Source organism: Cyrtonyx montezumae, unplaced genomic scaffold (genome assembly GCF_038088225.1).
Source record: "Cyrtonyx montezumae isolate F1298 unplaced genomic scaffold, pur_monq_1.0 scaffold_88, whole genome shotgun sequence".
NCBI classification, from domain to species: domain Eukaryota; kingdom Metazoa; phylum Chordata; class Aves; order Galliformes; family Odontophoridae; genus Cyrtonyx; species Cyrtonyx montezumae.
The window spans coordinates 173,781-195,000 of record NW_027072098.1 but is presented as its reverse complement, the minus strand read 5'-3'; the positions used below and the strand labels follow the sequence as shown (position 1 = coordinate 195,000).

At 52.6% G+C, this 21,220-nt stretch overlaps 2 protein-coding genes and 11 non-coding genes across 13 annotated transcripts in view; 2 read left to right on the top strand and 11 right to left on the bottom strand.

Moving 5' to 3' along the window:
* TRIM7 (tripartite motif containing 7) overlaps window positions 1–7,909 on the bottom strand; it is an 8,565-nt gene extending 656 nt beyond the window's left edge. Inside the window, exons 1-7 of the mRNA XM_065753975.1 lie at window positions 7,857–7,909; window positions 6,062–6,719; window positions 5,233–5,328; window positions 4,594–4,824; window positions 2,971–2,993; window positions 2,501–2,616; window positions 1,748–1,783 (exon numbers count right to left, since the gene is read on the bottom strand). Coding sequence (XP_065610047.1) covers window positions 1,748–1,783; window positions 2,501–2,616; window positions 2,971–2,993; window positions 4,594–4,824; window positions 5,233–5,328; window positions 6,062–6,478 — 919 coding nt within the window. The 5' untranslated portion in view covers window positions 6,479–6,719; window positions 7,857–7,909. The remainder of the gene's footprint in view (window positions 1–1,747; window positions 1,784–2,500; window positions 2,617–2,970; window positions 2,994–4,593; window positions 4,825–5,232; window positions 5,329–6,061; window positions 6,720–7,856) is intronic.
* A 2,719-nt stretch (window positions 7,910–10,628) lies between these two features.
* On the bottom strand, window positions 10,629–10,701 carry TRNAK-CUU (transfer RNA lysine (anticodon CUU)). Its single transcript has one exon. It is a non-coding gene; the product is annotated as a tRNA-Lys (tRNA).
* A 1,072-nt stretch (window positions 10,702–11,773) lies between these two features.
* TRNAK-CUU (transfer RNA lysine (anticodon CUU)) lies at window positions 11,774–11,846 on the bottom strand. The gene has a single exon. It is a non-coding gene; the product is annotated as a tRNA-Lys (tRNA).
* A 172-nt stretch (window positions 11,847–12,018) lies between these two features.
* TRNAE-CUC (transfer RNA glutamic acid (anticodon CUC)) lies at window positions 12,019–12,090 on the bottom strand. Its single transcript has one exon. It is a non-coding gene; the product is annotated as a tRNA-Glu (tRNA).
* A 1,089-nt stretch (window positions 12,091–13,179) lies between these two features.
* On the bottom strand, window positions 13,180–13,252 carry TRNAV-CAC (transfer RNA valine (anticodon CAC)). Its single transcript has one exon. It is a non-coding gene; the product is annotated as a tRNA-Val (tRNA).
* A 231-nt stretch (window positions 13,253–13,483) lies between these two features.
* On the bottom strand, window positions 13,484–13,555 carry TRNAE-UUC (transfer RNA glutamic acid (anticodon UUC)). Its single transcript has one exon. It is a non-coding gene; the product is annotated as a tRNA-Glu (tRNA).
* Window positions 13,556–13,807: 252 nt separating this feature from the next.
* TRNAE-UUC (transfer RNA glutamic acid (anticodon UUC)) lies at window positions 13,808–13,879 on the top strand. The gene has a single exon. It is a non-coding gene; the product is annotated as a tRNA-Glu (tRNA).
* Window positions 13,880–14,066: 187 nt separating this feature from the next.
* TRNAV-CAC (transfer RNA valine (anticodon CAC)) lies at window positions 14,067–14,139 on the bottom strand. Its single transcript has one exon. It is a non-coding gene; the product is annotated as a tRNA-Val (tRNA).
* Window positions 14,140–14,622: 483 nt separating this feature from the next.
* Window positions 14,623–14,727, bottom strand: TRNAL-CAA (transfer RNA leucine (anticodon CAA)). Its single transcript has 2 exons — window positions 14,690–14,727; window positions 14,623–14,667 (listed from the first exon to the last, which is right to left on the bottom strand). It is a non-coding gene; the product is annotated as a tRNA-Leu (tRNA).
* Window positions 14,728–14,871: 144 nt separating this feature from the next.
* TRNAK-CUU (transfer RNA lysine (anticodon CUU)) lies at window positions 14,872–14,944 on the bottom strand. Its single transcript has one exon. It is a non-coding gene; the product is annotated as a tRNA-Lys (tRNA).
* Window positions 14,945–15,147: 203 nt separating this feature from the next.
* TRNAV-CAC (transfer RNA valine (anticodon CAC)) lies at window positions 15,148–15,220 on the top strand. Its single transcript has one exon. It is a non-coding gene; the product is annotated as a tRNA-Val (tRNA).
* A 229-nt stretch (window positions 15,221–15,449) lies between these two features.
* Window positions 15,450–15,521, bottom strand: TRNAE-CUC (transfer RNA glutamic acid (anticodon CUC)). Its single transcript has one exon. It is a non-coding gene; the product is annotated as a tRNA-Glu (tRNA).
* A 716-nt stretch (window positions 15,522–16,237) lies between these two features.
* On the bottom strand, window positions 16,238–20,132 carry LOC136059822 (E3 ubiquitin-protein ligase TRIM39-like). Its single transcript, XM_065753972.1, has 6 exons — window positions 19,412–20,132; window positions 18,680–18,775; window positions 17,837–18,067; window positions 17,681–17,703; window positions 17,223–17,338; window positions 16,238–16,792 (listed from the first exon to the last, which is right to left on the bottom strand). Exons 1-6 carry the CDS (start codon window positions 19,820–19,822, stop codon window positions 16,278–16,280), a joined length of 1,392 nt encoding a protein of 463 aa, XP_065610044.1. The 5' UTR covers window positions 19,823–20,132; the 3' UTR covers window positions 16,238–16,277.
* Window positions 20,133–21,220: the final 1,088 nt, after the last annotated feature.

Here is a 21,220-nt window from a genome sequence, read left to right as displayed (position 1 = left end):
GCGAAGAAGGGAACCCACTGAGACGTTGGCTTGGAGGTGCTTAGGGCTCATCTTTTACAACTAAATTGGAGTAACCCCAAATGCTACGAACGTTCTGAGCACCAATTGAACCCATACAGACGAGAAACCCGGGGTCAGAACCTCGTTAAGGACGTTGGATGAGCACCTACAGCCTCACAACCCCATTAAGGGTTGAGCCCCAACAGAACCATGATATATTATGGTAAATAAGGACCAAGATCAGGCTCAGGATGCCCCGAAAGGACAACGTGGGCAATGGGGCACCGTGGTCTTCAGGGTCCTTCCAACCTAAGCTGTCCTACAAAAGCAACACCCCAATTTTGGCTCTTAGGACAGGCCCTCGGAAGCACCGGGTGCTGAGACCCCAATTCCTTCAGTGGGGAAATAAGGAGAGCAACACTCACACTGCCAGCCAGCAAAGAGCACCGTGAAGCCACATGCAAGTAATTAGGAATTGCCTACAGTAAAAGCAGACCTTAGATCAAGGCTTTTTTGGGTTTTTTTTTTCCCCCATATTTTTCCAAATCAATCTTTTTGATTCTCCCTTTTCTTCCCAGCCCACCCGATGCACTGCACACAAAGCGGAGTGCTTTTATCCCATACGTTTCTGTCTTCCCACAATGAGTCCCCGTGGAAAGCCGTGACCTAAGGGCGTCTTCGCACACCACGTCACACCCCACAACCAAGAGCACGCTTTGGATCCCAACATCTTTTCCCCTTCCACAAAAAAAAAATAATCAGAGGGCACAGCGAGCACGTTAGTGACCTCAAATTGTGGTTGTAATCAGCAAAGGCACCGCGTCGGGATGAGACCCCACTGTGGCTTTGGGGGCATCCAGGGTGGGACCTCGGGAGCAGAAATGTGTTGAGTTTCGTGCCAGAGCTCCTCCAGCTGAAGGCCTTTCTGCTCTACCAGGATTGGGGGGGGGTGTGGAGTCCAACACGATGTGATCGAGAGCTGATGGGCGTTGGGAAGGGGAGAGCAACCGTGGGGAAGCTCTCGGAAAAGATGACGTGGGGCAGACAGAGGGGTGGGATTCGGCGGCTGCTGTGGGTTTATTTTTACCTCTGCACATGCACACACACCACCACGGACATGCAGGGAGGACCGCACTGCCGACACCATCCACCTCTCTTCTTTTTTGAGATGGGTCTGGGGGGGGGGGGGGGGGGGGGATGTTGGGGAGCACAGTGGGGCCTCTCGCTCCCAGGGGTCTCGAGGGAGGGCCCGACCCCATGGGGGTTTGCAAATCCTGTGCTGAAAAACAGTGCTTTAAGAGCAAAAATACACCCCTGGCCGAATAAACTGGAGGGTGGGATCCCACAGTGGCAATAGGATCCACGGGCAGGCTCTGAAATCTGCAGATCTGGCAGAAGTCAAGCAGATTGAGACTGAAATTGGTCCTTTTTTGGGGGGGAGGGGGTCCAAATCCATTACTGCTGTGCCACGCTATGGGTTGGTTAAGGGTAAAGAGGCAGAAAGGACCTCGCTCAGCTGTCAGATCCCCGGCGTCAGCTAGAAAAATCGGCCTTTGGTTCTTGGACCGAGCAGGCTGGATCTGGAAATCATTGAAAAAGAAGAAATTAAATATATATAAAATTTAGAGTGCCTTTTTTTTCTTTTTTTTTTCTTTTCTTTTTTTCCCTCTCTTTGGCTTTGCAAATCACAACCACAATTTAAAGTCTTTGCTTCGGGACGCTGCACCTCCACCATTTCTCTTTTTACCTTTTTCACCTCTTCCCAACTCGTCCCGCAGGTTTTCTGAAAAAGGAGAGGGAAGGGGTAAATGGGAACGCTGAAAAAATCAGAAATAAAAGAGGGGGAGAAAGGAAAAGGGGAGGAAAAAAAAAAGGGGGGGGGGGGAACCCCAGCAAAACATTAAAATAGTTTCTGTTATTGAAAGATTTATTACAGTCTTTTCCTATTGTGCCTTGGAGTGTTTTGTTCTCTTCGTTCAGTGAGCGGTGGGCACTCAGTGCAACCCTTTCCTACTGCCCCAAAGGACTCATCTACGTTTATGCCTTTTCTTCCACTTTTCCCTCCTTTCTTTCCCTTTTCTTCCTCCTTTTTTCCCTCCCTCCCTTCCCTTTTTCCCCTCCTTTCCTCCCCTTTTCTTCCTCCCTTCCCCCCTCCTCTCCTTTTTTCCTCCCTTCCCCCCTCCCCTCCATTTTTCCTCCCTTCCCCTCTCCCCTCCTTTATTCCTCCCTTCCCCCCTCCCCTCCTTTATTCCTCCCTTCCCCCCTCCCCTCCTTTATTCCTCCCTTCCCCCCTCCCCTCCTTTCTTCCTCCCTTCCCCCCTCCCCTCCTTTCTTCCTCTCTTTTTCCCTTCTCCCTTCCTCCCCTCCTTCCTTTCCCTTTGCCTTCCTCCCCTCCACATCCCCCTCCTTCCTCCCCCTCTCGCCTTTCCTTTTTCCTTTCCTTTCCGCTCCGCATTCCCGACCCTTTCGCACCATCTCGCGGCCGTTCCGCACCGCGCACCTTTGAATCTCTTTAGGACCTTCTCGAGGACCACGGTCTTGAGGGAGAAATTGCAGACGTGCATCTTCATGTCGGTGCAGACGGGGATGGGCTTCTGGCACTTCACCTCGTCGCTTCTGCGGGGAAAACACGAAGAAAATCACCGCTATTCCCCCCTATTTTATATTTATATTCTGTTCATTGGCACTGCCCATCCCCACGGTCTCATTGGAGCTGCAGCCAGTTTATCTGTAAGAGAGGGGGATAATTTCCACCTCCTCCTCTCCCATCACAGCTGTCAGACCCCAAATTTGAAAGCACTGGGGCAATTTTTTTTTGGGGGGAAGCACTCTGTCTACCCCAAAATGGCATCAATGGAGGGCCTGCACCGTGCAGGAATCCCCCCCGGATTCTGGTCAGCAAGCACTGACCTTTACACGAAAATATTTGGGGAAAAAACGTGGAAGAAAGGGAGAGGCAGTGCTCCGTACCTGCTGATGATGGTCATCACATCCTACAAAGGAAAAAGAGGGAGAGAGTGAGAGGTCGGTGCCTGGCCCCGTGCACTGAACTCAGTAGGGACACCCGTCCCACCAGCAGTGCTTTTCTTGACCATATTCATGATATGGTTTGGGTTGGAAGGCGACTTCGTTGGCCTCCCACCCAACCCGTTTCCTTTTGGAGGTCTGCCATATAAAGACCCAAAATACAGAAGGACATTGACCTAAGAGCTGAAGGGACAACATTTTCTGCGTCTTGTCCCCTAAAAGCTGTCATGAAACTTGCACATCTGTGCACATCTGGGCTCCCACGAAGGGCTTATCCAAGGATTCATCGCATCCTGGGTCAGATATCTCCCTCCAAAAGGGTTAATTATGGAGGAAAACTATAGGTTAAAATACCCTCGCTAACGAGTTGCTCCACGGAGGAAATTCAGAGGATGAAAAAGAAGGACTGGCTGAGGATTACAGAAAACAATTCATTGAATCCCCTGTTGTTACACCATCGCTTTTGTGCGCAGTCGGTGGGAGCTGAGCAAAGACCGCAGGGGATCACCCCACCGCCAAACGTTGGGGCCATCTTAAGATTTGCTTAAGCTCTGCAAATATTTGCAGCGCTCTCCAGTGGGGTCGAGAGAGCAGAGCTTGAAAATCTGGTTTGGGTTCAAACAAAAAGAAATACACAGCTCCACGAGCAGAGTTGTGCACGCACCACTTCGTTCTCATCGCAGCTCTGACCACTTTAAGGTCTCCCGTTGGCTTTTTGCCTTCCAGAACAGCGATGGGTCTGCCTGGTTTTGGGGTGGGCAGTTGGGGCCTGTATTTCCAACCCTTCTGCTGTTGCAGAGGAAGGTTTGGGCAGCGCTGGAGCTGCTCCAGCTCCGTTCTTTGCAATGCAATCAATACCCAAACCCCATCTGCTCCCTCCTTCATACTTTCCAGCTTGGTAAGAGCCCATTTTGATTTGAAAAGACAGCTCTGCTTTCAGCCCCCAGCCAAGGCTCTGTTGGCACGGGGCCGCGTCCTGCAGGGCTCCACGTGCCTCCGTGCCCAGCTCTCAACAACTCCCCTCTGCCAGAGGAGTGGATTTCTCATTAAAAGTGAAGATAACAGCAGTGGTAATGACGTAAGGGCAGTTATCTTCCAAGCACGTTGACAGCACCCAAGAACACATTGAAAAAGAAGAGATGGAAGTGTCAGGATGCAAAGTTGGAGATTTGTTTCATTGCAAACTCATTCAGTGGTCCTAAGATTCTTCAATCCAGAGATTCTTCCATCCAATTATTCTCCTGTCCAAAGATTTCAACATTTTTTGGCTCTTTGATTCAAAGATTCTACGGTTCAATGATCCAACGAGTCTACAATTCCACAGCTCAACAGTTCTACGATTAAATGACCCAATGAGCCTACAATTAAATGATCCAACGATTCGACAGATCAATGATTTTATGGTCTACACTTCAACGATCCTACGGTTCAAGGGTTCTGCAGTTCAATAATTCTATGACTCTATGACCCAACGATCCAATGATTCTACAGTTCAATTGATTCAACGCTCCAAAGATTCGTTGATCAGCGATCTCACGGCCCTACGGTCAGACCCAACCCTCTCACCTTGAGGAACTCGAGCACGGGCTGCTGGATCTTCTCCTCCAGCTCCGTGATGAGCTTGTTGAGGAGCGTGATCTCCTTGGAGAGGTCGGTGATGTTCTCGTTCTGCCTCTTGGCGATGTTCTTCTCCATCTTCTCCAGCTGCCCCAGGAGGATGTGCTCCTGATCGTGCAGGAACTGCCGGAGCCCCTCGAACTCCACGAGCAGCTTCTGACGCTCGGTCTCGATGGTTTTCTGGGAATGAAATGTACACACAGATGGAAAAAAAGGGTGGGTTGAAGGCAAAACATCAACGGTGTGGAGGGAGACACAATCAGCCCTCGGGGAACGCATCCCCTGGAGGTGTTTGAATGCACTGTGGTTGATTCGTTCTGCGTTGGCCATCAGCACAGCTCTGATGCCCTCAAAAATATGGCCTGAAACCATCGTGGTGTGAAAGCACAGCACTTGGCTGGGGCTATTTCCAGCCCTTCCAGTTGGAAAAGCAGCAGACAGGGAGGAGGACACAATTTCATGTCAGTGGTAGAGTAGAAGCACGGGCTGGGGCAGCCTGATGGCGTTAGTCCCATGGGGATGGCATACCCCAGCCCCTCCAACATCCCAACCCAAACCCATCGCCCCAGAGCATCGCATGGCACTCACCAAAAGCTCCTGAGTTTTCTTATCGTCATTCACTTTAAATTCCAGCAGATCCTGCCTCTCCTTTTTCAGGAAATCCAAGCGGCCCTGGATTTTCTCCTGGGAAATCAAGAGAAGAAATATCACTCATTTGTCACCGACGACGATTTCCCTTTCCCCTTTCCTTTCTATTTCATCTCATCGTTGCATTACTCCACGTGGGCACCGTTTGTCCTTGCAGCCCCACAAGGACGAGCAGGATCTCAAGAGTCCCTCTCACTGGATGAATTTGCTGGCTCAGCTCTGCCCACGCACCCCCACGCTCCCAACCCTCCGAGCACGCAGCAAACACAAAGAAACCTCCGAAGGGAGATGCAGGAGACCATGGGAGGGAATGTGAACTGCTTTCAGCAGCTGCCTCCGCCTCGCTAACCTTTGCTGCTGATGCAAGCTGAGCCCTGGCTGCAGGCAGTGCCCTAGAATAGCTGTGGGTGTCTGCTCAGCCAGCTGTCACCCCACGGGTGGGTGCCCACGGGGTGCAGAGGGCAAAAAGCTGTTCTACAGCCTCCTGTGGCTGCTCTGGATTTCCATCCCTTCTGCAGGGAAGACGTTTCTCCATCCCTTCTGCAGAGCTCACGGTCCTCCACCCTGATATCCGGGCATAAATGGGTTGTGTATAACTGGAAGGGGATTTTTTTTTCCCCAGAGAGAAAGCAGCCGTGAAAATCTTTGCAAAAACTGTCCCTTCTCATGGCAAAACATCGACACCTCGCAACGCCAAGCCAGGTGACACCACAGGGACGACAGACAGCCCAAGCGAGGTGGAAGGGACACACGGACAGCGGACGGACACCTTGTACTCCTCGGACGCCTCATCCACGGGGACCACGGCGTGGGGACGGTGCTCGCGGGAGCGGTCGCACACCACGCAGATCGTCCTCCGGTCGTCCTTGCAGTAGAGCTTGAGCGCCTCGCGGTGCTTGGAGCAGAGCCCGTCCTCTTCTGCCCCCTTCGCCCCACGGAGAGCGAACTGGCTGATGATTTCGGACATGTTGGCCAACTGGCGGTTGGGCCGGAGGTTTTTTTGCTGGAAGACCTCCCTGCACTGCGGGCAGGGGAAGTCCATCTCCAAGTCCTTCCAGCTCTTGACGATGCACGCCCGGCAGAAGTTGTGGCCGCACTCGATGGACACGGGATCCTTGAAGAATTCCAAGCAGACGGAGCAAGTGGCTTCGTCCTGCAGGCTCCCGGGCAGGAAGACCGCAGCCATGGCCTCTCTCCTGCGGGCAAGGACTGATTTCACCGGGGCTGGAGGCAGAGCATGAATGCTTGGCACGCGGCCCCATGGGCGTTCCCGTTCCAGGAACGATCCCGCTGCAGGGTCCGGTTTCCTTAAACTGGTAACGAAGACCTCAGCGTGAGGGCACAGCTCACGGGTGGAGGGAAAAGGGAGCGAGAAGACGTTCGTGCTCTTTGCTCCTCCGAAAGAAGCTTGCCTCTCGGCTCCCCACCTGCATTAATTGCTGCTGTTATTAAGGAAACCATTTGGGGGGCAGACACCGAACACCAGGGCTGCAGTGCTGCTCCAGGTACACCCGAGCTCCTGCTAAAGACCCATTTCACCTCCAGCCCTTAAAACGACGTTGGTGGGGATCCAGGGCTGTAAAAAGCAACGGGAGAAAGGGGAGACGCGTGGCACGAAGCGATACCGAGATCCAGCTGAGGATCCCCCAGATCCATAACTACGGGGTCTCAATGGGGGGGGGGGGATCCCACAGAACAAAGCAAACCAAAATAAAAAAACCAACCCATTTTTTCTGTTCCCAAATGGGAATATTTGCCTTCCAAGGGGGATTCCTTAAGACAGGAGGAGCTCCCCGGGGTGGGTTTGCTGGATGGGGTCGGTGCCGCGGCTTTCTCTCGTTACAGAGAAGGGAAGTAAAAGTCAACGGTAACGTGAACCCGAATAACGAGATGATTGCTATCAACAGAGAAAAGCAGACGCTTCTGGGGGTGATTCATCGCCTCCTAATGAGGGAATGAAAATCGCGTCGGGTGACACACGGATCGGGAGTGCTGCTCCGTGTTTGGGGTGGGAAGGAGCTGCTCCACGTCAGTTTGAACCCGGTTCTGGGTTTCCTGGGGGCTACGGTGCGGGATCCCCTCCTCTCATATCCCCATCCCACACCCCACGCTGCTTTGGGGGCAGGAATAACACGGAATAAATGACTCAGACCGTATCACGCGCACAGATTCACACGCACACATCCTATAGGTGCAATGCACGCCCCTTTGTGGTGTCAGTTCCCCAAGGGAAAGTGATTTCCACCTCTCTGCGTACGCATCGCCCCACACCGCCCCTATTCACAGCCACAGGCTCATGCCGGCGTGGGCTGGGAGTTGCTCTCCCCGCTGGCTTTCGTTGAGCTGTAAACAGACAGAAATCGTTCATTGGAGGAATTTGGTGTGGGATCTATAGGAGGAGGCAGCGGGCTGAGGGTTGGGAACGTGGAAAAGAACAGAAGGGAGAAACGTGGATGGGGGGGGGAAAAAGCAGGAGGGATATTGGGGTGAGCAAAGAGAGGAAAGCAGGGCGGGGAGGAGCGGACGGACAGACAGACACATCCACCACCCCCACCCCGGCGTACCTCGGAGCAGAGGTGTAGGGTGGGGGTGGTCTCCCGAACCGCCCGACCCTTTGCATCTAGGACGGCGTTATCGGGGTCCCGGCACCCCGACGTGCAGAGGGACAAAGCGTGGACCACGGGCGGCCACTCCGCTCCACAAAGGGATCCAGCTCAAAGCCTGAGCACCACCGACCCCGCAGCACCGCTCAGCTCCTGCCCCATTTGTGTTCCCCCCCACCCCCACCCCCACCTCGTCTCACTTACCAGTCCTTCCCCTCCCCCATTGCAGCTATCCCGGGCACCCACTGCTCTCCTCCGCTGCTCTGCTCCTCTGTGCCAAAGAGTTTTTCCCAGCCCGGAGCCGGGATCCTGTTTCCAGCACCTCCCTCCACCTGTCTCCCACCCCGAGCCCTCTCCAAAGGGGCTCTGCGTCCTTTAACCACCCCCCAAAACCCAAAGGACCGAGACTTCCCACCTCCTCCCCCACCACAAACCTCAACGCTCGCACCACCTCCCAGCTCACCTCCGGGGCAGCACCGTGCCAGCTTCTCCTGCAGGACACCTCTCACCCTCCCCCATTAGGGTGAGGGCTTCGGGCATCCCAATCAGCAGCTACAGGGAACTGGACCCTGATCACACCTTTCCCTGCGGGATTTTTCGGTACTGATCCATCCTGGGGCTGAGCATTGCAGCTTCCTCTTGCATTAAGTGGCTCTAAGCACATCCAAGCTCACATTTAGGATCGGAGCGAGCAATCGCTGCCCACTGCTGGATGTTGTTCCCTCTCACCCCAAAATTTGAGCCAGAACCTCCAAACCACACCACTCCCACATTTCATCCTTATGATATCTTCCCACACTACAAGCCTTTTATTTATTGTTACCCCCCCAATCCTCCAGGAATGCCAGAATAACCCAACCCCATCCCTTCAGTTTCCACCTGACGTCAGGAATGGAAGTTCAGTGCCTCCTGAGGACCATTTACCTCCGTGCATTTGGTGGCTGAATCAACTCTTGAAGAACGGAGGAATTTGGGATTAATTTGGGTAAAACAGACCTCGCAGATACACACCTCCTTTGTTCCTCTCAGCACCTCCTTTGCAACCCTTGGTTAACAAGGCTGCAACGTTCCCAGCCCCGCGTGCTAGGGGAAATGAGACACAGGCAGGAAAAGCTCCTTGGGCTGCCCTTGGGGCTTTGGTTCAGGATTAATCCTGGGGCCACTCAAGAGTGCTGAGTCTGAAGGGCTGTTAATAGGAGAAGGAAGACTCTCACACCAGCCAAAACTTCACAGCGTCCTGTGATTGACAGCTGGTTTATTGCAGGAGCCGGAGCAGGATCAGGCCAGGCACACGGGAGAGCCCTGCAGGCAGGTTGGGTCCAAACATCCTGATTTAGGGCAGGATATTTCGTGTTTGGTTCGGGACTCGCAGCATAGAAGGGCTGGGCCACGTCGGTGGACCCCATCCTGACCCCACTGGGATTAATCTGTGGGGTCCTCGTCCCACTCCTCGTTGCACATGTCGGTCTCGCAGCAGGAATACCGGGATGTCAGGCGGGATTCTGCATCCGACGCCCGCTCCCTGCCGCAGTTCAGGGTGGAGGTGCAGCCTTGTTGGTAATAGAGGGTCATCCTCCCTGTAGGGGAAAGGTAGGAGACAAAATTAAACTCTTAATAGCAAGAGGGAATCTTAAACTCGCAGGGAATAATCAGTGGTGCCACCAGCCCTTGAAATGTTGTGCCCCAAATGAGGCCGCAGCTTGGTTTAATTAGGAGGAAGAGCTAATGAAGGCACGAGCACGCGCACAGAGAGGCTCATATTGCTTCTGTAGAAGACTCAGTCCCTCCTTTGCCTAAAAAGGGCTATTTTAAGAAACCCACCTCCACTGAGATAAGATTTAACCTCCCCCCACGTCCTCCCCCATTCTGCAAACCCCCCTGGATCCCCCGGGGCAGATCCTGAGGATGACCCCCATTGGGCTGGGAAAAGAAACCCGATGCAGTTTTGACCCCAATGAACCAAAATCAAAATCAAATCGAAGGGTTTTGTACCCTGCTACTGACCCAGGAAGGTCTTAATGATGGCACATTTCTCCTTCCGCTCGCAGGTGGTTTTGTTGGCCCCACTGAGGCACCCAAAATAGGGGAGGCTGTATTTGCAGACCTTGCACTGAAGGGCTTCAACTGTGGGGGAAAAGGAGAATGCAAAGAGTCCTCAGCCCAAATCTGCAGAGGTTTGCTCCAGTTTCTCCAGTTAAAAGGCAGCAGTGACCCCAAAGGTTTAGATCCCACCAGGGCCCACCCACCACCTGCATTCACAGATCCACTTTGGCACGGAATAGGTTGGGTTGGAAGGGAACTTTAAGGCCACCCTCTTCCGATGGTGCTCTCCTCGTTACGTCCTAATTAACTTCAGCCCTAATTAACTCACCGACTCCAACACACAGGACAAGGGCCAGCCCCACGAAGAGCAGCTTCATTTTGGGACAGGGGATGGAGTTCCTTTGAGGATCAGCCCTAAAGCGAGGGGGAAAAGGGGTAGAAAACAAACAGCACGTCTGTTTGCAGCATCCCTTTTTTGGGGAAAAAAAGCAGAGAAATTTGAAGTGTGGTCTTAAACCCTCTCCCAGCACCTCCAGTCAATGTGAAATACCAACAGTTCCCTTCAACTGCTCCTGGAAGTTCAGTGATAGACGGAATGGTGTGCTAAAAATTGGCTCTGAAATCACACCGCTGATTTCCCATCCCTCGAGGGGCGCAGATCCGGGAAAACGAGAACAGAAAAGTCAGAGCCGCCCAACGTGGGGCTCGAACCCACGACCCTGAGATTAAGAGTCTCATGCTCTACCGACTGAGCTAGCCGGGCTCGCAGAAATCCCTTTTTCTGCCTTTTTTTCGTGACTTCAGCAAACAGATTCGGTGATGGTTCTGCACAAAAACGGATTTAATGAGCCCCCAAATGATCCTCACGTGGGAAATCTTACAGCGCAGCAGGATGAGGACGCACCGCAGAAAAACCCCAAAGAAAACCCCAAAAAGAGACCCCTTACCGCATCCCCTCCAGGTCCGAAGCATCCACGGCCCCCTCAGCCCCGCTGCTTTTATAGGGGATGATTTCCTCCCGTGACCCGGGACTGAACGACCTCGGAGCTGCTGGAGGACATTGTTCTGTGGGAACAATGCTGCGTGCACCTGGGCAAACACCGAGAGCAGAGAGCGGAAAAAATCATTACATGGGTGAGCACCCCCCAAACCCTATAAGCTCCATAGCTCCCGCATTGGGGGAACCCCCCCCCAAAAACACCCTAAAAATCCAGCAACTCATAGACCTTTGTAGGCTTAAGCTGCGAGGTTAAGGCCTTAAGGAACGCCATGTTTAATTAGGGCACGGTGTGCTTAATTAGGGCGTGATCCCAAAAAGCTGGCGCCTTATTTCAGAGCCCTTTGGCTTCACCTGAGCCAAACGAAGGTGGTGGTGATGCCAATCTTCTTGGGGTGGGGGCACAAACCCTAATGAAACCCAGGTTTTCTTAAGCACAGAGTGCTTTGTTCAAAGTAAGGGGGGGGTGTTCTCGGTGTGGGGCACTGAATACCTGAAAATGGGGAATGATGCCTGAAAATAAAGGGTAGGGTATCTGAAAATAGAGGGTATGAGCTCTGAAAAGAGGGCACGGCATCTGAAAATGAGGTATGATGCCTGGAAATAAAGGGTGTGAGCTCTGAAAATGGGGCGTGGGCTCTGAGAATATGGGATATGATATCCGAAAGTGGGGTGTTATATCTGAGAGCGTGGTGTAATACCTGAAAATATGAGGCACGATGTCTGAAAGTATAGGATACGGTATTGAAAATAGGGGACGGTAGCAAAAAATATGCGGTAGGGAGTTGGAAATAAGTTTTATTTATATCTGAAAACGCAGAGTAGGAAGAAAAGCTCTCGCCCAACGTGGGGCTCGAACCCACGACCCTGAGATTAAGAGTCTCATGCTCTACCGACTGAGCTAGCCGGGCGCCCATTGGGTGCTTAGGGATTGATAATTAGGATGTGCAAAACTCGGGGGAGGGGCAGAGGAGCTCCGGGATGAGAAATCGCGTTTGTTTTCCTCCCCTTGGGGTGCAAATTCTGCACAGCTCTGTGCGCAGCTCCGAAACAAAAGTGGGCAAACGGATTTAAACCCAACTCTTCCCTGACCGGGAATCGAACCCGGGCCGCGGCGGTGAGAGCGCCGAATCCTAACCACTAGACCACCAGGGAGCCCCAATTCTGCCCTCCCTCGCAATGCTCTCCCCGAAATCCTACTTTTTTTCCTCATTTTGCTGCTCCCCCCCCCCAAAACCCATGGGATTTTTATTGCATTCAGCTCAATCCAACCCAAACGGCCCCGGGCTCCTCCACGCCTCAGCTGCCGTAGGGTGTGCGTGAGCAGACTATTCCTGCTCCTCTACACAAGGATGCGCCGCTCTAATTAGTGTAATTACCATTGTGCTACACAGGGGTTGGCCCAATCCTCGAGAACCCCACGATCCCCATCGATTTCTCTCTGATCTGAGGACACTTTTCATCCCTGGAAGGTGAACAGAGCCCCACTGTCACCAGCAGCTCTTCCTCCAGTCATTACACACAGCATTTCCCATTTCCAGACCAAAAAAAGCCCCCAAACAGTTCACATTGTGCCGCATTACAGCTCTGGCATATCGATAAATGGAATTAAAAGGTGAGCACAGGAGGTGGGAAGCAGCTCGGGAGGGAAAACGTCCGCATTTTCCCCACCAGAGTTTGTGGAAGAATGGAGAATACATCTTCAGCAGCACGGAGGGGAAAGCCTGATTTAATAGCAACGAGCTGAGCTCATTAATTGCGTGGGGAGGTGGAGGGTTTTGGCTGCTGGTCCAGGTCATGCCCTGGGAACAAATAAATCCGTGCAGGAGCAGGAATGCGTTGAGCACGAGGTCTCCTGCACCTGCTCTGCTGGTTTGGTTTTCTTTTTAGCTCACGTTGGGGATGAGTGAATGCAAAATGTGGTGAAGGGGGGGGAGAGGGATGGTGCGGAGGTTTGGCAGCTGAAGTGACACCTGGGGTATGTCATCCTGGGGGGGGGGAAACGGGGAGGGGGGCTGATGAAGATGAGGGGGAGGCAGAAAGCGCGAGGGATTCGTAGAGGAAAGTGGTTGAAGTGAAAATATGGGGGAAAATGGGGAAAAGTAGCATGGGTGATGGGAAGGAGTCAACGTGTGGGGAAAGAAGGGCAAAATGTATTATGGGTTTTGTGGGATAGCTGAAAGAGGATGGGGAAAGGCAGCTGGGATTCGTAGAAAAATTAGGGTGTATAAAAGACATAGGATGTGTTTCTGCCCGGTTTCGAACCGGGGACCTTTCGCGTGTGAGGCGAACGTGATAACCACTACACTACAGAAACCCCATATAGCCTCTCTATTGCCCAGTATTTGCAGTAGGATTCCCCAAATCTCTCTTTTTTTCACCCAAACTCCTCAGATTTGGTGTTACCATCTGAAAACGGACGCTATTCCCAATAGATTTCGCTCTTTCCCCCCCCATCTTCCTTCCAGATGTGGTACCACCCTTCGAAAAAAGTACATTTCTGATGTTTGGAGCCCGAAATTCTTGGGAGGATGAACTAAAACGTTTTTTCCCTGACCGGGAATCGAACCCGGGCCACGGCGGTGAAAGCGCCGGATCCTAGCCACTAGACCACCAGGGAGAGCTGAATCACACACTTCTTTTCTTTCCTCTCGTTTTTCAAACTTTTTTTCCTTCACTTCGTGAATTTCCTTCTTTTCGCCCCTTTTCCTTCTTCCTCCTATTCCTCTTTTCCTCCCCTTGATTTTAAATAGTTTTCCTCGCTACAAATGAACTCTTTCCGCCTCGCGCGCTGCCCTTCAGCCCTATGAAACACTGCGATAAAACTGCAATAATAAACTGTAAAATTGGTAATAAAAGGCGATTTCTCACTTCCCTGGTGGTCTAGTGGCTAGGATTCGGCGCTTTCACCGCCGCGGCCCGGGTTCGATTCCCGGTCAGGGAAAAAAGATGGTATTTTCCCCAAAATCCATCATATCGATGCACTCTCATGAAGCTGAAGGGGGAAACTTTTGTGCGCAGCGGACTTACCTTTTTGTAACCGCTTTCCTTCCTTTTACTGCGCCCTCGGAAGGGATGATGAATCACAAAACTCCTGCAGATAGAGGAGGAAAAAAAAGCTACTAACCGCGTGTTTCTGCCTGGTTTCGAACCAGGGACCTTTCGCGTGTGAGGCGAACGTGATAACCACTACACTACAGAAACCACCATAGAGAAGCTCTTTTTGCCTCTCCACTCTCTGAGCTCCCGAGCCCCCCAAAATCTGCTCCAAAAACGTACGTTTTTAGGTCCTTTTTGTTGATTTTTTAGGTCATTTCTCTGTTTTTCTCTCCTGGGAACGGTCGTTTTGCTGATTTCTCACCCGTTTATGCGTCTGCTGCAGTAATTCGCAGCTCTGCATCTCGGGGCAAAACGATGGCAAAAGCTTTAAAAATAAAAGGCGGCTTTACCACTGATGACCCCAAAATAAAGCGAAAATATCGGAATAGGAGCGAAAATAACGCTGCTCTGCTCTTCCCCCTCCACGGCCAAGCCCGGGGCTGTGAAAAACTTCTATTAAATCAACCATATTGCCGTGCAAAAATTGCGAAGCATTGCGGCGCGTGGGGTCGTAGGGCGGAAGCGAAGGGGAAAATATATATATATATATATATAAATTTAGGGGGGAAAAAATGGCAAAAATTCACGTGTCAGGAGTGGGATTCGAACCCACGCCTCCAGGGGAGACCAGAAATCCCATCGGGAAGGCTCAAGCCTTGAGTCTGGCGCCTTAGACCACTCGGCCATCCTGACGGTGGGGAAAATACCTCCTAAAACCTAATTACGTCGGTTCTGAAATTGATTATTTATTTATATATGCGTTTCTTAATTGGGGCTTTGCGGGGGCGGACGCTGCGGGGTTCCGATTGGTTAAAATAAAGGTGGGAAAAGATCAAGCGCCCAACGTGGGGCTCGAACCCACGACCCTGAGATTAAGAGTCTCATGCTCTACCGACTGAGCTAGCCGGGCCGCTATAAGGAGCCCATTGGGCCCCGTTTTGGCGTTGGGTTCGGCGGTGCCGGCGCGCGCTGTGTGACCGACACTGCGCGTTCCCGAGAAAAACCGCTTCATTCCGAAAGAAATACGAATTAATAAATCATTTTCATTCGGGGAAACCATTAAAATCCTTAATTAACCTGAAGGGAGAGCGAGGAAAATGCTTCCCTATGGAGGTTTCTGTAGTGTAGTGGTTATCACGTTCGCCTCACACGCGAAAGGTCCCCGGTTCGAAACCGGGCAGAAACACTCTGACTTTTTGAAGCTTTGGAGTGTCTTCAATATTCATTTTTTAATTATTATTATTGCTGCGTTTGTAGCGGGCAAATCCAACACTCCCCGCCGGCGTACGTTGGGATGGAAACAAAACCGAAAAAAAGGCGGAATTAAAGAGTGATCCCTTAGGAGAACGAGGGGCTGTTTTTGGAAAATGAGAATCTTCCCACCCGAAAAAAGGAAAAATCGGTAAAATCAGCTCTTCCCTGACCGGGAATCGAACCCGGGCCGCGGCGGTGAGAGCGCCGAATCCTAACCACTAGACCACCAGGGATTGCCCTTAGTTCAACTCCTTCATCACACCTACCCAGAATTACCCAAACCTTTTAATTTTTTGATCTGTTTTCCTTCTCTTTTAGCTTTATTTTTTCTTTCAGGGCTCATCACTCCGACGACCTCCAAGGGTCTCTTCCAGCTCAAGCCATTCTATGACTTAGGGCCAAGATCCCAGAAGGCATTTTAGCATTAAATCTGACTTAAACCCTGAAATTCGGGGGATTTTAGGCAGCACTGCTATTGCACGCTGCGGGATTGGCTGCTGAGCTCCGATCCGTTGGGGGCTCTGCTGACGTTCCCATTCTCCACCCCAAATCCCATTACCTGTGCTGAAAAACACCACAGTTGCCACAAAATGAGGTCATTTCTTATTATTTCTGCAGTTTGCATTCAGGATTTAAAGGATAACGTTTCTGGGGTTGTGTCCCAAAAGCCATCAGTGGGGTGACCCCAGATTTGGGATGATAAAGCCACGAGGTCGACACAGCGTTGAAGAGATGAAAGCATGAGGTGTCCGCGGATTTGGGGTGATGAGACCCCATGGATTCCCCAGACTTGGGGTGAAGAGCCCCTGGGGTCTCCCCATATTTAGGGCGATGAGACCGGGAGCTGTCCCAAAGATCGTAGGTGATGAAACCATGGTGTGTCCCCTGACTTGGGGCGATGGGACCTGGAGATCTCCCCAGGTTTTGGGATCATGAGACCCCTTGGCTCCCCCAGATTTGAGCTGAAGGCACTGCTGCCCCACGGGGTCTCACGGGGACAGCGTGAACCGGCAGCCCCTCCCCAGGCAGAGCAGGGGAAAGACCCTCTCCCCTCCAAAAGATGTGGGAGGGTACGCGAAAATGGGAACCTCGTTGTTGGCATCGAAAAACGCCACTCGCCCGGCCTCGTAATCCAGGTAAATCCCGATCACTTTGGGGGCAGCGAGCAGCGCTATGGGGCTGGTGGGCGAGGTGAGAGCCTGATACTGAGCCCCACACTGCCCCACTGCCCAAATCCCCATGTCGGGTTTGACGCTGATCCTCCCCTTCCTCTCCACCGACTCCTTGGCCACGCCGACAGCCCACGCTTCCCCGTCGCCCACCTCCACCTCCCAGTAGTGCCGCCCCACGCTGAAGCCCTCGCGGCCCAGGACGCAGCGGGACGAATCGAAGCGTTTGGGGCTCTCGGGGACGGGGTGACGGCTCTCTTCCCATCGCACACGTTTGAGGTCTTCGGATAGGACCAACCGGGGATGCGCTGTGTCGGGGTCCAGCGTCAGACTTTCTGAGGGTGGAAGAGATGAGCGTTGGAAGCGCGGCTCGATCCCAGAGGGCTTAGGGACACTTTCCCTTGGTCTTAGGGCTGAGATTTCCCCATTTTCCCCACCCTGGGACATTCCAGCTCCCATTTTGGAGCTGTGGAGTGATGCAGGAGTGGTATTATTCCTAACGAGAGGAAGAGGGGAAGTACTACAGAGTCACAGAGCGGTTGAGGTTGGAAGGGACCTCTGGGGGTCATCGGATTTCTATTTCCTCCCCCACTATTCCTTAAGATCCTTTGACTTTCTGCTCTGCTGGTCAGGCTACAGGGCACTTGGGGATGACATCTCTGCTCCAGGATCTCTGCTCCATTGGGATTTCCTCACAAAAACCTACAGCAAACAGACCCAAACCTATTGTGGCCTCAACCCTTCTCCTCCCCAGCTCCTCCCTACCTCGAAATTGCATCAGTGTCTCCTTGAGGGCGGTGTGTTTCTGAGGAGGGTTGGTGGGGTTTCCTTCTTCTCCAGGCAATATCTCCGGCACCTCCTGGGATTTCTCACTCTCCAGCCTGGAAGGATGCACAATATTTGATGATTCCTTTCTGGATTTGGTTTTTCCAGTAACCCACCTCCTTAACCCATCTCCATTCACATCGGGGTCTGCTATGAGGGGTGGAAAGTCCATGCTCAGCATCCCCTTCTATCTGGATGCGTTCCCGGGTGTTTAATTATCTGGATAATTAATTAGATATTTTAGTAGGGTTGTAATTTTGGGTGGTCCAGGGCACCTTTGGCAGCATCCTATAGGTCTACACAGGGGGTAATATGGGAGTGGGATTTCATTGCTGAGCACCACCAGTATAGGAATAAATTATGCTCATATCACAGAGACTTAAGGAAGAACCACAAACCTTCTCAAGATGTTCCTGCTGTCCTACAAGGGAAAGAAGGGAGAGGAGCATCAGGATGAGAGCAAAGCTGCAGACAAACCCCGTACCCATCTGAAATAGGGATGTAAACCAGCTGTGCTTGAATTAAAAGGGTTTGAAGGTCACAGTGACAGGAACCTGTAGGAATTCGCACGGTGGCTGCTGGCATTTCTCCTCCAGCTCCTGGATCTGCTCGCTGATGGTGGCAATCTCCTCCAGAAGCGTGGCCACGTTCTCCTCTTTCCTCCTCACGATTTCCTGGTCCAGCTTCTCCAGCTGCCCCAAGAAGAGATGCTCCTGTTGCTCCACGAGCTGCTGCAGCTCCTTGATGTCAGACAACACCTTCTGCCTCTCCTGTTCGACCTTCTCCTGCAGGGAAATTTAGTGCACTCAAGGCCCAACACTGCTCAAAGCTGATTTATTGGGGTGACTTTGGGTGCAGCACAGCCATAAATTCCAGCGACTGTCACAGAGCGATGAGTAACACTTGTTATTTTTGCAATTTCTGGGGCTGGTTGAGAGCATTTCCCAGGGGATGTGATCTTTGTACCCAAAATGCTGCAGACCTTTGGTCAGCAAGGCATGATATAAAACAAAACCATAAACAGAGAAAGGGAAATAAAGGCATGAAAGGAGCAATCGTGTGGTCTTTTTTTTCTGTATATATTTATAAGGGGAACCTGGGAGCAACGCCCCAATTGTGGGCAAACCAAGGGATAAGAAATCAGCTGCATCCTGGCAAAATCCTACGTGTGCTCCCAAATGAAGTGCTCGAGGAGCAAAGAGATGTGGGGGAAGTGGGTGTTCCCACCATCCCACAAAGAGGACATCCTCAGTTTGTGTGTAATTCCCAGTTTGTACACCCGAAGGAACACAGAGATGCGATTCTGGGGACATCTTCTGCCTCCACATCCGTCCTGCAGGGATGACCCAAGGGAAGGGAAGGGACGAGGCCACCGCCACACAGGGACAAGCACTTACGAGGAATTCCAGGCTTTTCCCTTCCTCAGCCACCTTCAGCCCCTGCAGTTTTTCCTTCTTTTCCTTCAGGATCTGCACATGAGCCTGGATCCTCTCCTGGATGGAGAAGAAACATTTTCTTGGTGCATTTTGGTCCAGCCCTCTCCCTTACGTGGCATTCTGGGCTGATTTTCAGGATCTCTACGATGATCTGGGAGTGAGATCTTGAATAACATTGGGATGACCAACGATGGAAGAGAACGGAGAGTAAGAGAAGCAGAGCTTGGCCATCCTTCAACCCACAAAAGACATTGAAAAAGGATGGAAACCCGACTATGGAGGGCAAAGCCACACACCCGGACCGCTCCTTCACCCTCCTCCTCCTCGTAGCCTTCCCTTCCTTCTGCTCCTCCACCATCTCCTCAATGGGGACGGTGTTGGGATGATCGATGATGGAAGAGAATGGAGAGTCAGCAAAGCAGAGCTTGGCCACCCTCTAACCCACAAAAGACACTGAAAAAGGATGGAAACCCAACGGTGGGAGGCAAAACCACACACTGGGATCCCTCCTTCACCCTCCTCCTCCTCCTCGCTGCCCTCCGTTCCTCGTGCTCCGCCGTCTCCTTGACAGAGACAGCACTGGGACGACCAAAGTAGAGGCCGGCCATCCCCCAGCCCTACCAAACACGCTGAGAAAAGTTGAAAACCCGACGATTTCCACGCGAAGCAGCACCCGAGTCCCCTCCTTGGTACCTTGTGCTCCTCCGCCGCCTCCTCGATGGGGACGGCGGCGTGGAGGCGATGCGCGTGGGACTCCCTGCACACCAGGCAGATGGGCTCCTGCTCCTCCTCGCAGAACAGCTTCAGGACCTCCCGGTGCCTCTGGCACAGCCGCTCGCCGGCGCTGGGGACCCTCAGGCTCAGCCTTTGGGCGATCTCGATGATCTTGGCCAACTCGCGGTTGGGGCGCAGGTTTCGCTGCGTGGCCGTCGCCTTGCAGCGAGGGCAGGGGAAGGTTTCCTCCTCTTCCTCCCAGCAGCGAGTGATGCACGCCCGGCAGAAGTTGTGGCCGCAGTGGATGGAGACGGGATCTTGGAAAAAACCCAAGCAGAGGGAGCAGGAGGCCTCGTCCTGGAAGCTCTCAGCAGGGTTATCTTCATCCATAGTGGTGATAGTAATGACAGAGCAGCTTTCGCTTTCCACCCGCTCTGTTCCCCTTCCTGCAGGTGCTCGGGGGAAGGTGAAAGGGAGCAATGAAAATAAAACAGCCTTAATTACTTCCTGCCTCGTTAAGAGCGCCGCAGCACCGAGCTGCGGGACACCCCCTAAGACCCAGAGAGGTGGAGGGGTAACCCTATTTCCACGCGGGCTGTCCCCTGCACGTGGGGGGACAGAGAGTTTGATTGCAGTGAAGATTAACAGCTTTAATTACTTCCTGCCTCATTAAGAGAGCTGCAGCTTCCATAGGGCACCCCATAAAAACAGCACCAGAACCTCTGCTCATTATTTCTTCACTTCTTCTTCAGTTACTGCTCTCATTTCTGCACCGTGCAGAGCTGACGCTGCTTTCAGTTCTGCTTTTAATCAGATTTCTGATTTTATTTTGCAGGGCTCAGTGCTGATCCTGGGGCCGAGCAGCCGCCAATTACGGCTTATCTTTAATCACATCCTGCTGCAAAAGCTCTGCTCCGCTCACTCCGCAAAACCCCCATTGCTGCATCCAGCCCCAAATCCACCACTTCCCCACCAAAGTGGTGTTGCAAACGCATTTAAAGACTCCCAAAAGCTGTCCCGGAGGGTTCACGGTGTCATTCCTCACCCCATTAAACGAGAGTCCCTGAATTTGCCCCAGAGCAGCGGCGGAGGTTGCATCCTGCATGCAAAGTGAGCAGTGTGAGCTTGCACGGGGACGATGTTGGGTAACAAAGCCATACATTTCCTGAGAGCACCCCTCCGTAACACATCTGCTGTTGTTTGTGTGTGGGGCTTCGCGTAGGGTCACCGGTTTTGGGTGCAGAGCGCTCAGAACGAAACCAGCAGGAGGTTGGCATCCTCCAAACCCGACACCGTGACTTTGCTCTGCCCTAATGAGCCATGAACGGCCCCGAGCGGCCCCACCCGCGCCCCCCACCCACCCCATGGCCCCCACCCACCCCCCATCCGCCCTCGGGATCTCTTTCAGTTCGGTTCTGAGGACTTCGGGTCTTCCTGGAGGGGCACCCACGCGTGGCTGTGGGCTTTGTGATCCCACCCCACAGGATGGCTTCGTGATCCCATGGCCCTCTCCAGGGAATTTTTAGGAAGTTCGGTAGAGGTTTGGAGCAGTGTGGAGGAAATAGAGGCGTCTGGGGGCTGCCTGAGCCCATCTCTGTGTGCATAGATAAAGGAGGGTGAGGGAAGAGGTGGTTGAGGGAATATCTTCCCAAAAGCATAACTGCTTCAAGGCATAGATGTTTCGGGTAGCAGAGGAGCAATGTTTAGCTCACGGGTACCGCTCATAGGGGATGCAACAAGCAAGACTTGGACCGTCACCAGTTATCCCCCATCCCAGCTCAGACCCTT